The sequence below is a fragment of the Hydra vulgaris genome, chromosome 08 (genome assembly GCF_038396675.1).
Source record: "Hydra vulgaris chromosome 08, alternate assembly HydraT2T_AEP".
In the NCBI taxonomy this organism is placed as follows: domain Eukaryota; kingdom Metazoa; phylum Cnidaria; class Hydrozoa; order Anthoathecata; family Hydridae; genus Hydra; species Hydra vulgaris.
In genome coordinates, this window is record NC_088927.1 from 39,750,275 (window position 1) to 39,772,129 (window position 21,855).

Below are 21,855 nucleotides of genomic sequence, written 5' to 3' on the forward strand. Positions count from 1 at the left end.
ATTAACGGTAGAGATTTTTTTTTTCCCTGTGGGTACTTTAAACTTCTGTGTGTACTTTGAACTTCTATGTGTTCTTTAAACTTCTGTGTGTACTTTAAACTTCTGTGTGTACTTTAATGTCTGTCTGTACTTTAAACTTCTGTGAGTACTTTAAACCTCTGTGTGTATTTTAAATTTATGTGTGTAAATTAAACTTCCGAGTGTACTTCAAACCTCTGTGTGTACTTTAAATTTATAAAGTTCAAGTTAAAGAGTGTAAAAAAGAATTTAGTTTTATAAAACAACGCTTATGTTTAATAATGCAGCCATGGCGCAGTGGCTACAGCTCTCGAAACTAGGGGGCCTGAGGTTCGATACCAACTCCGACAAGCATTTTTTAAATTTTAACATTAAATTTTATTTTACTTTAAATGTTCGTAGACATTATAATTGAGGACTATTTTTTATTGCTAATTTTATATCTTACTAACTGTTACGAGTTTGTTCATTTCAATTGTTTACCTATTCGGTAAACAATTTAAACTCATTTTATTTTGTACTTAAATACTTGTTAATATTTGCAGGTGTCGGAATTAGCAAGTATGATAGTTCCCAATATTTATGAATTGGAGTTAAAATGAATGAATAATGGATATGCAATCATCGTATGAAAAGATGACGTTAGCAGAAATGTGCATGTAACAGATCAAAATTGATCTATAAATAAATTTCAAGTTTTTAGATAGGGTTTTTAGAATTTTATTATATTTTTGTTTTGATTTTTTTAGTAAAAGGTTTCACTTATTTACTTTTTTTAATATTTAATGAACAAGCGAGGCGTTGAGAGCCAGAGTGACCTAACCCCGCTACAGCTCATTCTGAGAAAATCTCATTTGAAACTTTATCAAGTAATTAAAAATAGTTAACGTCAAATTTTTAGAAAAAACAAGAATACTAAAATAGAAAGTGTGGTTGGGCCACTTTGGCATAGGAAAATATGTTCAAAATGCCTCACAATGAGACCATAAAATGCCTATTGGAAAAATTAAGAGTTAAGCCACTCTGACTTTCAGCGCCTCAATTATACTATTTCACAATCCCTCTCTCCCCACCCCCCTCATTCTTCCTTTCTTTCTACCTTACAATTTTCCATTTTGTTTTGTTTTTAAACGTAAACGAATGAACTTTTTTGCTTTCCTTGTTATAAGAAAACAAAAAAAATTTTTTAGAGCGTTAAATAAATATTTTATAAATATATAAATGCACAGTATAATATTTATTGGTATATTAATAATAGGATTTTCAAAGTATGTAGTTTTTTCCGTTTAAATATATTTTCATGTTGTTGCTCGTTTTTTTGGTTGCACATTTATGTACAAGGAATTCTTGTTGTGTTCCAGAAACGTTAAACTAGAATAGTATGCAATATATATGGCGTCAAACTTTAACACGCGTATTTATGGATAAATTGTGGGCGCATATTTATTTACGATCATTAGTTCGCTAAAAGGTGAGATATTTTTCTGCATTTAACATGATAGATACTAAATCATTGCTTAAACTTAGTCAAGATTTTGAAATAGAGTATTGTAAGCTACAGTTGATAGTAGTTCTGTAAGTTATAGTAGATAGCAAAAATTTACAGTAACAAGAGAGTTACAGTAATCTTTTTTTTAATACACTGTGCTTTCTTTTTTTTAAATTAAATCCAGTTTGATTATGTATTTTAGTGTAATATTTGATAGTAGACTCTTTTGCATCATCTTTTTTGAGTAATATTTGATAACATACTCTTTCGCATCATCTTTTTTGCATCAAGTATAATTATTTTATTTGCAATTAGGGGAAGTTGGGGTACAGTGGATCGAGGGGCACAGTGAGTTAGAGGCATTTTCTCAAAGATTATTATTTTGTTCATCTTGATAATGTAATCATTTTATGTACTCATATATTAGTCATCTTTATTTATAGTTGTTACCACATAAATTTTAACTTCCGGTTTTTGTTAGGTGATTTTTGTTTTTAGCTAACTAAAGTAAATTTTCTTACCGTCTTTATGTTTGTTATGGAGATCATGGCTGAAATAATTTCAAAGTCGAAGTTTTAATAGGTTGATTCACTATGCCTTAATGATCTTAAAGATTAAACTCGTGTATTTTTAACAAACAAACTACATCAAAATGAATTTATTAGTTTTAAGTTATGAATAATAATATTTGAATATTTTTTTAACATTTTTATAAGTTTTGTTTTTAATAAAATTCTCTTTATTTCTTTTTGATTTTCAAAATGTTTATTTTTTCGATTTTATACTAATCTAATTAATAAAAGTATGCCAAAATTATAGTATACAGTGTCTTTACTCCCTCAGCCTCAAAGTTATTTGGCTATATTGGCTTTAAACCAATATAGAAACCAATCACAGAAAGGTTTAAAGTCAGTTGCGTTATGTTATTCACTGTGCCCCAGAACTGGGGCGCAGTGAATAACATAACACAACTGACTCTAAACCCTTCTGTGAGCCGTTAGATAATAAATGTTTGGCTTTAAGTGATTTCTTATCATAAAGGACATATATTTCAATCATTTTGCCTTGAAAAATATAAAATATATTTTTTAACTTTTGCTCAATTTAAAAAATTAAGAAATCCCATCCACTGTGTCCCAACTTCCCCTATATACATTGAAATTACAGCATAATAAAAACAAAAAATTATATTTAAGCTTTTAAATTTTAGTTTAAGAAGCTTTGATATACTAAATATTTTTAAAGTATTTATATAAATTTATTAAATTAAAAAAATTACACTGATAAACAAATAAAATTTTATTGTGCATATCTTGTTAACTAGGTGGTTTTTTAAAACAAATTAAATATGCTGATTTCAAATATGCAAACCATTTTTCACCATCACGTCAAGTTGTAAAGATATTTGGGTTCAAATCTTTAGTATTTAAGGTAAAGTCCCTAATATTGTCGAAAAAAAAGTTATTCAAAAGTATGTCAACCTGGGTCTCAAAAGAAGCGTATTTTCATAGAGATTTTCGAAAAGATAAATATTTTTACTTAAAATTTATTGACAAAAAAAATTATGTGAAAAAATGCTAAAGACTTTAGAAAAAATTTTAACAAAATGTTTCTCAGCAATAATACAAAAAGTACTTATTTTTATTACAAACAAATACCATTTTTAAAATCTCTATGAAAATACGCTTCTTTTGAGACCCAGGTTGACATACTTTTGAATAACTTTTTTTTCGACAATATTAGGGACTTTACCTTAAATACTAAAGATTTGAACCCAAATATCTTTACAGCTTGACGTGATGGTGAAAAATGGTTTGCATATTTGAAATCAGCATATTTAATTTGTTTTAAAAAACCACCTAGTTAACAAGTTGTGCACAATAAAATTTTATTTGTTTATCAGTGTTATTATTGAAAAAGGATATTTTATTACAAAATAATTTTTTTTACTGAATTGGTTTTTTACTTAATTATAAAAACAGAAAAACATTTTTGCGCAACAGTTTTTGTTGATATTGCACTCTAAAAGAAAAGGATAGAAGTTTCAGCGGTAGGGTAGAATATGTGAATAGGGTAGAATATACCCTTATTCGAGGGCGTATTTGAGTTAAAGCCATGAGGGAGGCTTTACGAAACTAATTTTTCTTCAAAACAAACTAAAAATAATTTACAGTCGATTACCTATAGCCTTGTTCCTGTTACTCATTCGCCTAAATAAAAAAAATAAAAGTTTCAAATTGAATTGAATTAAATATTTATTTAACATTGTATATATATATATATATATATATATATATATATATATATATATATATATATATATATATATATATATATATATATATATATATATATATATATATATATAGTATTGGACAAAACATTTGCAACCAACATCGAACAATGCTAAAAAGTGTTCCTAATTTTACATGTCTTAAAAACGAAACGAACTATACCACCACAGCAAACAGTTCAGGGGTCTGGAGTCATAGCATGCCATGACATGAGCAATCAGATGACAGCACACAGGCAGTATTTCGTTGACAAGTGCTATTTTGCAGCGGACAAAACAAGTGCAACTTTTTTGGTTTGTTTCATTTTCTTAAGTCTGGTCCGTGTCAACGTCACGGAAGTTTTTTAATAATTAAAAGAAATATCCAGAAGTTTCCAGAAACATGCAGAAGCTTCTAGAAGTTTCCAGAAGAAGCATCTGGAAGCATCCAGTAGCATCCAGAACTATTAAGAAACATTCAGAAGCATCCAGACGCATCCAGAAGCATCGAAAAGAAGCATCTAGAGTCTTCCAGAACAGGTTCACACAGGTTCATTTTACTATATAAGAGACATGTAAATTGATATGTAATTCAGTCAGTTTATGGAAGTCAATCAGTCAGATTTATCAAGGCAGTTTATCAAAGTGAGTTTTATCAAAGTGTTTTATCGAAGAACATCAATACAAGAAGTGAAATACAACAAGCGTTTCATTACATCAATACAGTCCACATCCAACCAAGACGTTGTGTTCCACAGAGCATTATTGTATCATCACAAGGTAAATGTAACACGGTAAGCCTTGAGAAGCGTGATTATTTATTTTTATTATTTTTATGACTTCAAGTGCAAAAATGGCTCCCAACAGTCTTGGATTGGAACTAAGAAAGAAAATTATTGGCGATTACGTAAGTGGAATATCGCGTAAAAAAATGGACCGTATCAAGACTATGTTCCAAATATCGTTCTACGGGGAAGTTGGCAGCAGATAACAAAGGTGGAAGACCGCGTTCCACCACTTCTAGAGAGGATTCTATGATCGTCGGATCCGTCAAGAAAGATCCCTGGATATCATTAGTCGAGATACAAAAGCAATTAGAGCTGCCTGTATCGGACCGAACAATCAGACGACGTGCTGTTGAAGCCGGATTGTTTTCTCGACGCCCTGCAAAGAAACCGCTGATTTCACTGAAAAACCAAAAGAAAAGACTCCTGTTTGCTACATCTCATATTGACTGGAATATGCAGAAATGGCGAACTGTCCTGTTCAGTGATGAATCGAAGTTCCTCATCATTGGGAGCGATGGCATTTGCCGTGTACGTCGACCGGCCGGAAAACGCCTCGATTTACGTTACTGCCATAAGACCGTGAAGCATGGTGGAGGCAATGTAATGGTCTGGGGGTGTTTTTCTGCTAACGGTCTAGGTCCAATACATCGAAACGATGGAATAATGGACCGTTTCATGTATAAAAATATCCTGAAAGATGTTATGTTACCTCATGCTGAATGGAATACGCCAATAAAATGGGTTTTTCAGCAAGACACCTATCGGTGATTGATTGGCCGCCTCAATCTCCGGATCTCAACCCTATCGAGAACCTGTGGGAGATCGTCAACCGCAGAATTAATTGCGAAGGTGTTCGTAATAAAGATCAACTGCTTGAACAAATCCAAAAGGCCTGGGCAGCGATTCCACAAAGTTTCATTGATCACCTGATCGAATCTATGCCTCGAAGATGCAAGGCTGTGATCGACAACAAAGGATTCGCCACGAAATATTGATAGCGAAATACAGCTCGGTCAACATTTTGTCGAGTTGCACTTGTTTTGTCGCGAAGGAAATCAACTTTTTTTAATACTTTTGATTAATTTATTAATTTTCGTGTACAAATAATGAACTTTGTAATGAATAAAACTTGAAGAACTTTGTCTCTAAACAGTTACATAGTTATTTCTCTAAATTGAAAAAATGCAGCACTTTTATTTAAAGAAACTAAATTAGCATTATTTGGTTGCACTCGTTTTGTCCAATACTGTATATATATATATATATATTACACAAAAACTTTTGACTTGAACGGACGTGCTTTTGTAAACTAAATTAAAAATGGTTAAACTTACTGTTTCTCAAATTAAAGACCTATTAGATATTCATGCAAATACTTTATTAAAAATATTTAACAAGAAGTTTGATAAAATGGAAATTAAGCTATTAAATCTTCAAGAAGAAAATACAAAACTAAAAAAAGAAACTAAGGAAATCGGTGGAGTTTCTTAGCGAGAAATATGAATCAATTCTTCGAGAACTTTCTAAAATAAAAACCCAAACTTATCACCAAACCAAAATGATATAAAAAACGTTGTTGTCAAACACAAACTAGCTGAGTTGGAAAACAGGAGCAGAAGAAATAACCTAAGGTTTACGGGAAATGAAGAAGAATTGACGAAAATGAAACGTGGGAATTAAGCAAGGAAAAGATTCAAAATGTTTTAAAGACAAAACTTGGATTTAAAGGTAATATTGAAATTGAACGGGCGCACAGGACGGGGAAAAAAGTAGTGATAGAAAAAAGTACAACAGAACCATAATAGTTAAATTTTTTAAACTACGAAGACAAAAAAACTGCGTTGGATAACCATGTTCAGTTAAAATTGTGGAACGATCGGTTGTACGTAAACGAAGACTACAGCAAAAGAACTTTAGAATTGCAAAAACAGTTATTTAAAGAAGCAAAAGATTTGAGAGCCAAAAGTAAACATGTTAAAGTTGTATATAATAAACTTGTAACGCGCGACTTTCAAGAAAATCTTTTATCTTGGAGTTACTGATTTTATCTTCATTATTATTTTTTCTTAATTTTTATTGGTTTTTAAATACTAAAATGGATTTAAATCGCTCTAAGAATTTTGATATTTTTCAATTCAATGATTTTATACTTAACAAAGAGTCCGATCCGGATCAAAGTTATTTTAGTGAAACAGATGCTTTACAAAGCAACTGCAGCTTTTTTTATAATTTTGAAATAAAAGAATTTCTTGAGCGTAATAAATTTAATGCAATTCATATGAATATAAGAAGTTTAAAAAAAAATGTGAAAATCTTTGCAATAGTGTTGAGGAAAATCCAACTATTTTTATTCTAATATGCCTAACTGAAACTTGGTGTATACACCAAGTTTCAGTTAGGCATATTCAGTCAACAGAATTACATAGTTCTGTTGACTCAAATTTAGATAATAATTTTAAAATACCGGGCTATAATTTGATTTCATTAGGGCGGAAAACAAATAAACGCGACGGTTGTTTAATTATTTAGGTAAAAGAAAACCTACGGTATAATATTAGGCATGACATGAGTTTTTCTGACCTCAATAAAGAGGTTTTAACGATTGAAATATTGATCAATAAAACTATAAACATTGTGATTAGCTGTTGTTATCGCCCACCTACTGGCGAAATTAAAACATTTTTACATGATGATGCTATAAATAAAAGCAACCACAAAAAGAAAATACTTTACATATCAGGTGATCTGAATCAGGTGATCTGAATTTAAATTGCTTTGAGTATCACGTCAAAAAAGACATTAACGGATTTTATAATGGCCTAATTGAAAATGGAGCAGTTCCTCTAATAAATAAACCAATTAGAATTACTCAAACAACAATTTCCTTATCAGATAACATTATAACCAACGATATTTTTAATAATTCGCTTAAAAAAGGCATTATTAAAAGTGACATATCTGATCATTTCCCTATTTCCTTTTCAATAGATAATAATGTGAAAATTTTATATAATGAAAAAAAATCATTTAAAAAACGATTTTTTCATAATAAAAACTTAGAATCTTTTAAATATCAACTTTCTTTAGTTAATTGGGACATTATTATCTTTTCTGAAGACATTAATTTAATATACAAATCTTTTTTTAAAATTTTTTATGAAATTTATGACATCAATTTTCCCAAAGTAGAAATAAATTACAAACATAAAAAAATTAAATCGCCGTGGATTACTAAAAGTATTCTAAAACCTTCTAAAATTAAACAAAAACTTTATATTAAATATTTAAAATCAAAAACAACTGAAAATACGACCATATATAAAAATTACGTAAAACTATTTGAAAGCCTCAGGAAAAATTTGAAAACTTTATACTACACTAACTTACTTAAAAAATACAAATTAAACTCAAAACGCACTTGGCAACTAATAAATGAAATTACTGGTAACACTAAAAAAGTGTCGCAATCTTTGTCCTCAATTATTGAAGTAGATGATAATTTTTTTTTCTTTATCAAAAAACAGTTGTTCCCGACTTTAGTAAATATTTTGTATCTGTAGGACCAAACCTAGCCGAAAAAATTCTAAATCCTAAAAAATTAATAAAGGCAGCATAAATTAATAAAGGCAGACCCTTTAAACTCGTATCTAAATTTTTTAATTAGTCTTTTTAAAAGTGCTTTTAAATTATTAAGCAGTTGGTCCAGATGATGTCAATGGGAATGTTATCATAAACTGTTTTGACGTTTTAAAAGACATACTTTTCCAAATTTTTAAATGCTCTATTAATCAGGGAGTTTTTCCTTATGATTTAAAAATTGCAAAAATTGTTCCTATATTTAAAGAAGAAGAAAAAACTAATGTAAAACACTATCGTCCAAATTCTATCCTCTTTATTTTTTCTTAAATTTTAGAAAGAATTTTATACAACAGAGTATACAATCACCTTTTATCAAATAAATTATTATATAATATGAAATATGGATTTTAAAAAAATAATTCAACAGAGCATGCTATTATTCAGCTCACCAGAAGTATATCAGACTCATTTAATAATTTTAAATTCACATTGGGAATATTTATTGATTTAGCGAAAGCGTTTGATACCATTGATCATAAAATTCTTGCCAAAAAATTAAAATATTATGGTATAACAGGCAATGTTTTAAAATGGTTGAAAAGTTATTTAACTAATCGTAAACAATTTGTTTACGCTAATGAAACATTTTCATCAAACTTGTTAAATATTACATGTGGAGTTCCTCAAGGATCCGTATTAGGACCTCTTCTTTTCCTTATTTATATTAATGATCTAACATAGCCTCGGATTTAATAACAATTATGTTTGATGATGACACTAATTTATTTATGTCACACAAAAGCATTCCTACTCTATTTCATTACGTAAACATCGAGTTAATCAAAATATCTGACTGGTTTAAGACTAACAAATTACCTCTTAACATTGATAAAACTAAATGGATTCTATTCCATCCTCTTATCAAAAAACATAAACTGCCAATTAACATGCATCATCTTGTTATCGACAATATACAAATTAAACAAGTAACATCAACCCACTTTCTAGGTGTTTTATAGATGAAAATCTTACATGGAAAAATCACATTAAAAACTTATTAAGTAAAATTTTAAAAAGTATAGGAATATTGTACAAAGCAAGAAATGTTTTAAATAAACATACTTTAGTACAATTACATCACGCATTTATTCATTGTCACATAAACTATGCCAACATTGCTTGGAGTAGTACCAATAAAAATAAACTTAAACCTCTTTATTGTCAACAGAAGCATGTAGCACGTCTTATATATTTTAAAGACCGTCAAGCTTTTATTATTTGAAATGAAAGTTTTTAAGATATATGAGCTTAATATTTTAAATACTCTTTGTTTTATGTTTGAATGTAAAATCAATTCATCCCCGATTTCTTTTACATAATTTGTATTCATCAAAAGATAAAAATAAATACATTTTACGCAACGATAATTTTATTAAGCACCCCATTTGTCAAACAAATCTTTTTAAATTTTGCACTTATTATCTCGAACCATTCTTATGGAATAAAATAGTTTTAAAAGATTTTACTGAGGATTTTATTCATCAAAGAAACTATTTTTCTTTTAAACGAAAGCTTAAAGAACTCATTTTTACAATCGAAGATTTAACAATATACTTTTGATATTTTTTAGTGATCTTCCTTTTTACCCTCTATTTAAACATGAATTTAAGAAAATTAATGTACCATTAACAACTGTAATATGTAATAATGTATTTTGTATTTGTAACGGAATATTTTAAGTTTCTTACTTCGTTAACTTATTTTTTACCTTGTAAATATCTTATAAATTTTAACACGAATATTTCTTTGCGGTACTCGACGACAAGACAGTATGGTCTACTACGAGTCCCCGCGTTCTTTTATTATTTAATAACGATTGTTATATATATATTCTTTTATTATTATAAACTTGTAATTTAAATATTGTAACGAAATGCTTATTTAAAATGCAATAAAAAAAAACAAAAAAACAAAAAAAAGTTATATATATATATATATATATATATATATATATATATATATATATATATATATATATATATGAAATATATACCAACATAAGGTTGATAGTCAAATACTTAAATAATAAAGTCTATTTTTCATTTTAGAAAATGTGTCGGTTATATCATCAATGGATATAATAACATGTCTGTGAAAATGCAGCAAAGCCAAACCCATTAATCTATTTTGGCCTATTCTCTATCTTAACCATGTTTTCATTCTACAAAAATATGTTTTAGGTCAATTTATATTTCTTAGTAATTTTATTTGAATTTGATACAGTTTCTTTTTTTAGTACAAAGTAACCAGCGTCGGTAGTAAATTCATTACACACATTCATTGATATACTTTTAATAGGTGGTTGACTATTCTGATCTTTAATTGCTTGCAGACACTAAGGTAGATCTGAAGAATTTGATAGTTTTTCGTTACAATTTCCATTTGATTTACTCGAATTCGGAGAAATGTCATTAGTAATTTCATTTTTTGGGCGTTGGTCCAGCCATTTTGATTATAAATTTTTTGTAGCATTGCGTCTACTCATATTAACATTAATAGTTAAGTTTTTATTAAAATTAAATACATATAAACTCAAAACAAAGTGCAAAATATAATAAAGTTTTGTAATAAGTAATAATACAATTTACATTTAGTCATTACCACTACCTACTTTATATCATGGCTAAATATTTAGTATAAGTTAATTGGTAATACCACAGAATATATGATACTTGCTCTGTTTACTCATGATGTAAATAAAAACCACAATAATACGGTTCTGTAGTAATAGGTTATACTACCGTATTATACGGTATAGAAGATTATCTTTTATACCGTGCAAAAACTATGAATATTAACATCACGACAAAATCAGTGTGACCACAGTCCAAGCATAAAATTCTTATTAAGTATGGTTTATTACAATTTCATTACGATTTACGATCTTTATCGGAAAATTTTTTAAATAAATTATTAATTAATGCATCATGTAAAACAAAAATACGAGCTTTGAGGGTGGGTGGGTGGAGGGGACTTCGCCCCCACCCCACCCCCTCAAATATGCCCTAGCCCTTTTTAAGGCATAATTTTCTACCTTAGTCAAGTAAAATTTTCTACCTTCTAAGGTAGAAAGTTGTATAAAAAACTATTATTTTCAATATAATTTAGACAATAATTAAGGTATAATTTTTTACATTAAAAGGTAAAAAATTATACCTTATTAAGGGTATATCTCATATCATACCCTAAGATAGAAATCTCTAATTTTTTTTTGCAAAGTATGATCCATGAATAAGTGCTTTTAAATCATCTAAAATTATAAAAATGAATCTGAATTTTCTTTTTTCCAGTAAAGAAACCAACATAATGTAAAGATTGATATCACTCTTTACATTATGGATTAATTAAATCACTGCGTTAGTTAATTTATATATCACTGATATATAATAGAAATTCTAGGTTAGTAAACTTTTATATAAAATATAGAGTTTATTAAGCTTTATTAGCTAACATTTCAAATAAACATACTCTGAATATATAATACTAGACATTTATACTCATAGACATCTATCCAGTTATACAGCCGATAATATGTTTGCATCAATAATATATTTGTATATAGCATACACAAACCATTACAAACTTTCACGTAACTAAATTTATTAACTGTTGATGTCTTTATTTTTTGCTATATTAATAATTTTTATTCGGAATACGAGATATAGGCAATCCAAAACAGTTTTTTGAAACTAAGTAACCAAAACTTGCACAATTTGCTTCTGTTATTTCAATATTTATCCCAGAATATATGCAACTTAACTAAAGCAAAATAAAATGTTTACAATTTAATGCACTCTAAAGTAGTCTGAGCACTAGTATAGAGAGGAACTCAAGTGTTATAAGAAAACGGCCCGCATTTTTTGACTAGTTAAATACTATGATTATGCTGTAACATAAAGTAACGTAAAAGTAACATTAAAAAACTTTGGTTTTGAATTACAAAAAAATTGGAATTAAAAAAAATTGGAATTTTGAACTAACTATTTTTAATTATTTAATATTTGTTTTATTTAATGGTTGATAACTTTCTATGGACGTTCTTTATGAGCTCTGCATTACTTTTTTAAAATGAATTTAACATAAACTGAGAAACTAGGATCAAAGTTGTGTTATTGGTTTATCATCACTAAGTTTAATAACTGTAGAAAAGTGCTCTCAATTCAAATATCTCCATAAACGAACATTGGTGGAGCAAATCTTTTCCTAAAGGGCAGAGAGCTCTTCAAAAGGATTTTTTTCTTGTATCTTTGAACGATAAATTTTGTAGGTGATTGCAAATTGAATTTGGCGATAATACATTGTGCCTCTTTTTCAGGTTTTACTTGTATTGAATTGAAATCAAAAAAGTAGGAAATGTAACTTCTTTCCCCTCTTGTTTCCTGCGTAAAATTGTTCTACACAATTCACAGAGTCCTTGTGGTACACAAGAATCACTGATATTGATTTTGGTCTCATACGGTTGACATATTCGATCTTCTTGGAAAGCAGTAAACTATCAATAAGCTGTTAAGCACACAAATTTTCAATTTTTATCAAGAAACATTGCTTGATTTGGCATTGTAGCAATTCACTAAATCTAATTTTACTAAATCAATTGATCCCTATTCCAAAATTTAACCTGAATTTATATTGGATAACGATCCATACTTATACATACTTATAAATATTATTAATTACAAACTATTAAAATTGCATTACTAAAATAAAAAAAAAGAATAGTAAACGATTATCATTACTTTGAAGTAATTCTTTGAAATAAGCTTATCTCTTATTTGTCTCATCATCTGTAATAATCTTATCTCTTATTTGTCTCATCATCTGTAATAATCTTATCTCTTATTTGTCTCATCATCTGTAATAAGCTTATCTCTTATTTGTCTCATCATCTGTAATAATCCTATCTCTTATTTGTCTCATCATCTGTAATAATCTTATCTCTTATTTCCCTCTAAACTTTTTATTTATCAATTATTTTAGTTATCTTATTTAAATTTTTATATTTTTCTTATTTTGGTATATTTATAAAAGCTTTTCAACCATTTTTTAACAATTTTATGCATTTTAACAGTTCATACCTTACATTTTGTCTCATCATCTGTAATAAGCTTATCTCTTATTTGTCTCATCATCTGTAATAAGCTTATCTCTTATTTGTCTCATCCTCTGTAATAAGCTTATCTCTTATTTGTCTTATCATCTGTAATAATCTTATCTCTTATTTGTCTCATCATCTGTAATAATCTTATCTCTTATTTGTCTCATCATCTGTAATAATCTTATCTCTTATTTTTCTCATCATCTGTAATAAGCTTATCTCTTATTTGTCTCATCATCTGTAATAATCCTATCTCTTATTTGTCTCATCATCTGTAATAATCTTATCTCTTATTTCCCTCTAAACTTTTTATTTATCAATTATTTTAGTTATCTTATTTAAATTTTTATATTTTTCTTATTTTGGTATATTTATAAAAGCTTTTCAACCATTTTTTAACAATTTTATGCATTTTAACAGTTCATACCTTACATTTTGTCTCATCATCTGTAATAAGCTTATCTCTTATTTGTCTCATCATCTGTAATAAGCTTATCTCTTATTTGTCTCATCATCTGTAATAAGCTTATCTCTTATTTGTCTCATCATCTGTAATAATCCTATCTCTTATTTGTCTCATCATCTGTAATAATCCTATCTCTTATTTGTCTCATCATCTGTAATAATCCTATCTCTTATTTGTCTTATCATCTGTAATAATCTTATCTCTTATTTGTCTCATCATCTGTAATAATCTTATCTCTTATTTGTCTCATCATCTGTAATAATCTTATCTCTTATTTTTCTCATCATCTGTAATAAGCTTATCTCTTATTTGTCTCATCATCTGTAATAATCTTATCTCTTATTTGTCTCATCATCTGTAATAATCTTACCTCTTATTTGTCTCATCATCTGTAATAATCCTATCTCTTATTTGTCTCATCATCTGTAATAATCCTATCTCTTATTTGTCTTATCATCTGTAATAATCCTATCTCTTATTTGTCTCATCATCTGTAATAATCTTATCTCTTATTTCCCTCTAAACTTTTTATTTGTCAATTATTTTAGTTATCTTATTTAAATTTTTATATTTTTCTTATTTTGGTATATTTATAAAAGCTTTTCAACCATTTTTTAACAATTTTATGCGTTTTAACAGTTCATACCTTAGAAAATGCTGATATTTTCACACAATGCATAAGCCAAGCCAAACCAAATAAAATAGCGAATCAATTTGTCAATAAAATGAAAATGATAGGCTAGATTAGTTGGGTTTTTCAGTAATTGCATTTTTATCATTGTGCTCTTATTGTTTATGACGATTTGAGTAGGTCTCTACTCCATATATAATCTAGTGTTAACTCTATATACTCCAGTTTTAACTCTATATACTCCAGTCTTAACAAAAGATCAATCACTTTTTGACTGTTAAGAACAAGCAAAAGATTGATCCTCTTTTAGAGGAGAAGAAAACCGAAGAGTTTTTTTTATTCACTATTTTTAATGGGTTGAGTGGTTTATAAAGGGTAGTTTATTAAAAGTATGGTGGCTAGGAGGACAATTTAATGATCACTCTAAAGTATTTGTTTTTTTGATGTTTAAGTTATTTCAAGAAATTAATTTTTCTTCTGAATAAAAAGCATCAAAAACTACATAAATAAATCAAACTACTCCTTATCTTCACTTATGTCTAAAATATTTAGAAATTCAAATAAGAACTGAAACAGAGACATGGTTGTTCCAAAGTCTGTAAAACGCACTTTCATAGATTTAATAGTAAGAATAAAAATTATATGAAAGAATTTTTTGATTTTTGATCTTTAATCTAGAATCCAGATAGATACAGGAAATTGGTTTTCCTTCCTGACTCTTAAAACTACTCCTATAATAGAAATGATTGAACCTAAACAACTAATGGTATTTCAAGTAAGTAAACTATCTGGGAAGTCTGCATATCTTCTTTTCTTTAACTCTCTTACTTATTGTGATCTTTTCTGGTTCTTCTTCAACTGCTGTCCAAAATTTTTTTTTTTTTTTTTTTTTTTTTTTACCGTTTTAAAATATACATTCCGTAATTTACTAACAAAATATAAATATAGCAGGGGTGAGAAGAAGACTAATATGTCTTATCACCAAGCCCCTTTATAAATTCCGTAAATATAAAGTTTAATTTTAAAATAAGAAACTTCGTTAAGTTTAAAAAATAAACAGATGTACAAAAGTGGTAAAATAATAAATAAAACATCTATTAGCTAGAAGCGCTATAGGCTTAGCAAAAAACAAAAACAATAAAAATATATATATTAGGATATAAATAAATTTAACTCAGTCTTTTTCTAAGATTAATATACTTTTCATGTATTTGATAGATAAATCATAATGTAATTTCAGAAATAGTTTTGTGGTAAATCATTCTTTATTAACAGCTGTCTTAGTTTTGTCTTAAACTCATTAAGCATTGTTAGAGTTTTAAGTTCAGTTGAAAGTATTTTATTCCATGCCTTTGGTCCTCTTATTGAAATTAAAAAATCAGTTGCTGCATAATAACTTTTGGGCTGTATATATCTGTTATTTGAATATCTAGTTAGATATTTGTTTTCCTTTATTTTGAATAACGGGTTAAATATTTTTGGAATGATACTTTTATTAATTTTGAACATAAAAATTAGGAGATGATAAATATTTATTTGGTAGATATTTAGTATATTTAAGTTAATAAATAAGGGTCGAGAGGGTGTATAGCGGCTTTTATTAGATATAATTCTGATAGCATGTTTTTGCATATTAAAGAGTTTTTTCAATTTATTTTTATTGGTACTACACCATGCAATGCTAGCGTAGTTAAGATAGGAATGAATAAAGGAGAAATATAAGAGTTTTAAACAACTTAGATTTAAAAATGGTTTTGCCCTATATAGCATGCCGATGTTCCTTGATATTTTACCTTCAATATATTTTATCTGACATCTCCAAGTTACATTTTCGTCCAGGAGTACGCCTAGAAATTTTAATGATACCTCTCTTTTTATTTCATAATTGTTAATACAAAGATTTGGAAGTTTTAATGGAATTTTGTCTCTTTCATGATAGCGATGGAAAAAAGTATATTTTGTTTTTATTACATTTAGAGATAATTTGTTTGCTCTAAACCATTTAGAAAGATAAGCTTTTATCTTTTTGTTTCATTTCCATTCTGCATTTTTTTCATAAAGTATTCCATGTTTTAGTCTCTCTTTCAAGCCAACCAAATTAGTATTTAGAATTCCAATCTGTGTCTATAATTGCAGCTTGGCCGTTGCAATTTTTGATGTTGTTGAATGGGTAATACTATTTCCTGGTTCTGATTTATCATTAAAAATACAGTTTCCTTGTCCACCCGACTGCAAAATCCGGAATGATTTTGATGGGCACATTCAAATGGGCACATTCAGGGGTATGGGTTTATAAGTAGATGATATTGGTTTAGTCCAAAATAATAGAAGTTATCCTTTTTTAGCTGTTAAAAAAGCCCTTTGTTCTTGCAACCAATAATAAGCTCTGTTTAGTATATTTTTTATCGATTTTCATTACATTCCACTTTTGGAATAGCAAAACACTGGCAATACGTTTTTAAACAAATTTGTTAATTACTGTCATTACTCAGCCATTGTCAAGTTCAACAAAAGAACTCATTACACTGTTTAGAATTGCATTTGTTTAGAATTTTGTTGTTGAAAGTTACTCTTAAAAAAAAGGTATCCTGCTGGTTTAAACAGACCACGGTTGCTTAAACATGGTGTGAAAATAATAATGCATTGGTATAATACAATAAAAAAATTATTTTATATGTATATATATATATATATATATATATATATATATATATATATATATATATATATATATATATATATATATATATATATATATATATATATATGTATATATATATATATATATATATATATATATATATATATACATATATATATATAAATATATATATATATATATATATATATATGAACTTTCTAGTTAAATACTTTTCCGCGGTGCTCTGTGATAAGACCGTTAGGATTTTTGGGAGTACCTTAATAACAAAAAAATTAAAAATTAAAAATACGTAGTATGCTACTGTAATGGTTTTACCTTTTTAAAGATAATCTGGTAGCATATAATTCTTCGTATAATAAGCCAAAATAGTATCCCACTTTCTAGCTCATCTAGCTCAGTTAAAATCTGGCGAGCTTACCTAAAAAGCCCTTTCACAATAAACTAATGATCCTGAAAAACAGCAACTATTAAAAAAGTTGAGTCTGGAATCTTTACAAAAAATTTTTTTTCTTAAAGTAAAAAGGAGGCAATATTCCAAAGTTACGTTTTTATCCAAAATTTATACAAATCCCAATATCTCTAATGCGCATGCATGAATCCTAACAATACTACAGTGAAATATGAAATGGAAGTTAAATGAAATTTTAGACACTTTCTAATGAAAGGCTCAAGATATTATCTTACACCTACTGCCATCTATCCCCGATCTTCCCTATATATGTACATATATATATATAGTAGTAGTAGTAGTAGTAGTAGTAGTAGTAGTAGTAGTAGTAGTAGTAGTAGTAGTAGTAGTAGTAGTAGTAGTAGTAGTAGTAGTAGTAGTAGTAGTAGTAGTAGTAGTAGTAGTTTAGTTGCATCAACTAAAAAGTTTATGATTCTCAATAATTACAAAACACCTTTTCAGGTATAAAATATAAAAAATATAAAAAATATTAAAATTATTATTAGACAAACAAGATCCAATAATAAAATATACATCAGCAAACAGCAAAGAGTTAAACTTCTTGGAACTGTAACCAAACCTTTTAAATCATAATATGACTTCAAAATCCAGTGAAAGTCAGCTATCATTAATATACAAATAAAACCAACATCAAAAATTAATCCTAAAATAGTTGCGGGTATTTTTGAAGGTTTTGTATCTTGTGAAAATAAAAATTTATTATACAAAAATCCTAATGATGAAATACATTTAATAACATTTAAATAAATTCTTAGTAAATATGTTTGCAGAAAATGGATACAATAGATCAAAACTCGAAACAAAGGCAAGGAGCTACATTCAGAAAGGAAACAACTTTTTTAATATAAATGAAAACTAAACAGAAACAGTTAAATATACAACCATGGCTCTCTAGAATAGGTACAAAACTTAGAGAAAAAATGAAACTCTAAAACGTCAGAATAATTTTTACTACACCACCTACGTTAAAAAATATCTTATGCAATAACAAATTAGTTCCCAATAAAAGTCCTCGGGTCAAAAACTCACATGTTCTTGTGACGGCATACATTAGAAAAACAAACAAACAAAAAAGAGTTCTAACGAAATGCATTAAACATCAAAAAAATTATTTAAAAGGTAAATGGGATGCACCTGGGGCAATCAAACATGTTCGAGAATGTGATGGTTTGTTTGATTAGTCACATTCCTAAATTTTAGCAATTAAATCAGAGTATAAAGAACGTTAAGTGAAAGAATCATTCTAAATTAACTACGCCTCAACGTACCAAGAAATAAAACACAATCCTATACTTCTCAACCGTGACAAAGGCGTAAAAATTATTTTAGTTCAGCATACTAAAATGAATAAAAATTCAGTTTAGTATACTAAACTTCCATTTTTATATGTAAACATGAAAGTTTGCTAGAAAAATTTAATGGAAGTTCATTGGGTTTCGGCACAACTTTCACTGGAAGTTCGCTGAAAAAGATCATTGAAAGTTCACTGGGTTTGGAACAAGTTTACTGGAAGTTTGCCAGAAAAAATTGCTGGAAGTTCTCTGGGTTTTGAAACATTTTATCCCTGGGTTTTTTTGTAACGGAATATTTACGAATAATCGGAGGCCTCTGTATAAAAAATTACCTAAAAAAAAAATTAAATAATAATATATTTACTTTGAAAGAAAGTATAACAAATATAAACAAGTTATCTGAAAGAAGATTGCGAGGTCTTGTAGTCAGAACCTTAAATAAGCATTTAACAAAGATAAGATAAACAAAGAATTCATAAACTTTTACACAGTTATAAGATACATAATCCATGTATCTGAAGAAAGATCAAGAGGATCTTCTCATCAGAATTTTATACAAGAGTAAACCAACATATAAATTAAAAACCAAAAAGTAAAAGAACAATAAATAAAGTAGGAATAACCCTTTATAAACGTACACATGTATATAAACAATAAAAAGTAGACCAAAGTATATTTTTAACTTTTACTCCTGATAATAACTGTATATATTATCTAATGATTTTATTTAAAATATATGAAGTAAAAGAACTAAAAACAAGAAAAAAATATTTTCTATTGAAAAGATAACTTTAACTTCAGTTTGAAAGAAGTTAAAGTACTTTTCAAAGATAGATCAAAATTAAGCAAAACTATTTATCCCCTACAAAAGAACCATGATAAGAAATAAATAGCTGTTCAAATTTAGTTCGGCAAAATCTTAAAGATTTTTCCATTTCAAAGATAGTATTTGTTTATGGGTTTTAGGTAATAAAAGTTTATAAATATATTAGGAGATAAAAGATTTTTAAATTTAAACATGAAATATTATAAACATTTAGTTCGTATACATTTAAGGCTTTTTTTCACTCAGAGGTTTATTTTGAATTTTTAATATTAATTAAGCGAGCTGCATTAAAATTTAAAAATTAATTAAGTGAGCTGCATGTTTCTGATGCTGGTAAAGCAATTTAAGTTTATTTCCAAAGTTTCTATTCAGCACAAAATGTGTAAATATTCTTATAAATAATACATGTTTCAATTTTTTTTTTTTAATTTTGTTATTTGGGTGCCCCAAGAAGACCTAACGGTCTTGTCACAAAACACGGCGGAAGTGCATTTAACTAGGAAGTTTAAGTCTCCTTTCTTACCGTGACGCGAAAATACGTCAAGAGTCCGTTTCGAACCTCGATCTCCTGCTTCTAAAGCAAGCGCTCTAACCACTGCGCTGCAGCCGCCCTTGTATAACTAATAGAGACCTTAAAATAAAAAATATAATAATAACGCAATTAAAAAGTGTAACAAATGTTTTAAAAACGATAAAAGAACCGGTAATGTTAAAAATAACAAGAATGTCATTTTTACATGGTTAACTTTAAGTTTAGTTTTGTGCGCGCTTCCCTCATACAATATTTGCATAATTTAAATGGCAGCGGATAAATGAATAATATAGTTGTTTGAACTGTTGTTTATTTAACATAGGTCTTAGGAGGTCAAGAGGCTCTTGTTGTACTAATATATGATGTGTCATTACCTAGATTCTTATACATAAAAAAATGTTAATAAAGTGCAATTTTATTGAATGTTATTTGTGTATATTCACAGTATCAAAGAAATTAAGTCCATAAAATAAATAAAAATCACGAAAATGTCTTAACAACCCATGATCACACCTACCTGTGCGATCATAACCACTCCTGGAGACTAAAATGGCCAGATTTGATTTTCCTGATATCAATTGGGTATGGAAAACATTCTGAGATACAGCTAATAAAAAGATAACCTCTTTTGATCTATTTAAAAAGGAATCTTAACAGTACTTGTTATTTATGGATATGTACTATGCTTGATTTTAAATGCTTTTTTTAAATAAAGTTAAACTCAAATATAAAATAAAGATAAATTAAAAAAAAAAGTTTATTACCAAAATCCATATTACAAAGTTTATTAATGATTAATGATATTACCTCTCACTCAGAATGGTATGTGCATGTAAGTAATATTTTTTTTTTTTTGCAACTGTAGAAATTAAAAGCAGTTTAGCCATTACTGTTTTAATTTATTTAATATAATTAATTTATTTAATATAATTAATTTATTTAATATAATTAATTTATTTAATATAATTAATTTATTTAATATAATTAATTTATTCAATATAATTAATTTATTTAATATAATCAATTTATTTATTATAATTAATTTGTTTGCTAAACTGCTTTTATTTTTTACAAAAATTCCTAAATTGCTCGAAATAGATTTATGGGGTTAAGTAAAAAAAAAAAAAAAAAAACCGTGTAAAATGTATATTCCCCAAAATGGGGGTTGTAAACTTTACGTGGTCATTACTTCTGAACGCCAAAAGATTTTTTTATGAATTTGAATTCTATCAATAAAGTTGAAAATCGTTTTTAGTTTTTCAAAATAGTTATATTTAAAGTACTGTCCCCCCTCCTGAAGGGTTGAGGGAGCCGTTATTTGGGTTCTTCATGTTTCCAACCTCCAATTACCGTTATATATATATATTTTTTTTTAGTTTTTATTTATTATATTTCCATAATATAGTTTACATAGCTTACATTTTTATCTTTATAACTTGTTTGTGGTGAAAATGTTTACTTGCAGAACTCGTGTGTCTTTACCTAGAAATTTGTTTTTCGAGTTTTTATATCCGATTATAATTTTGTACAAATTCACAATTATTTTTAGTTGTTAAACATCCAAATCTTCAGTTTTTTAAGAAATTATTAATCTTTTCTCTTTTCATCGTAATGTTCGTTTTTCAGTTTTAATAAAATAACACTTCATTTTTTCTTCTTTCTTCTTCTTCTTCTTC

At 27.5% G+C, this 21,855-nt stretch overlaps 1 protein-coding gene across 2 annotated transcripts in view; it reads left to right on the forward strand.

Annotated features, from left to right (window-relative positions):
• Nucleotides 1-1,323, forward strand: part of LOC100207210 (uncharacterized) — an 89,407-nt gene extending 88,084 nt beyond the window's left edge. For both annotated transcript variants that reach the window (XM_065803690.1, XM_065803691.1), the window contains one exon: nt 564-1,323. In XM_065803690.1, coding sequence (XP_065659762.1) covers nt 564-620 — 57 coding nt within the window. In that variant the 3' untranslated portion in view covers nt 621-1,323. The remainder of the gene's footprint in view (nt 1-563) is intronic.
• Nucleotides 1,324-21,855: the final 20,532 nt, after the last annotated feature.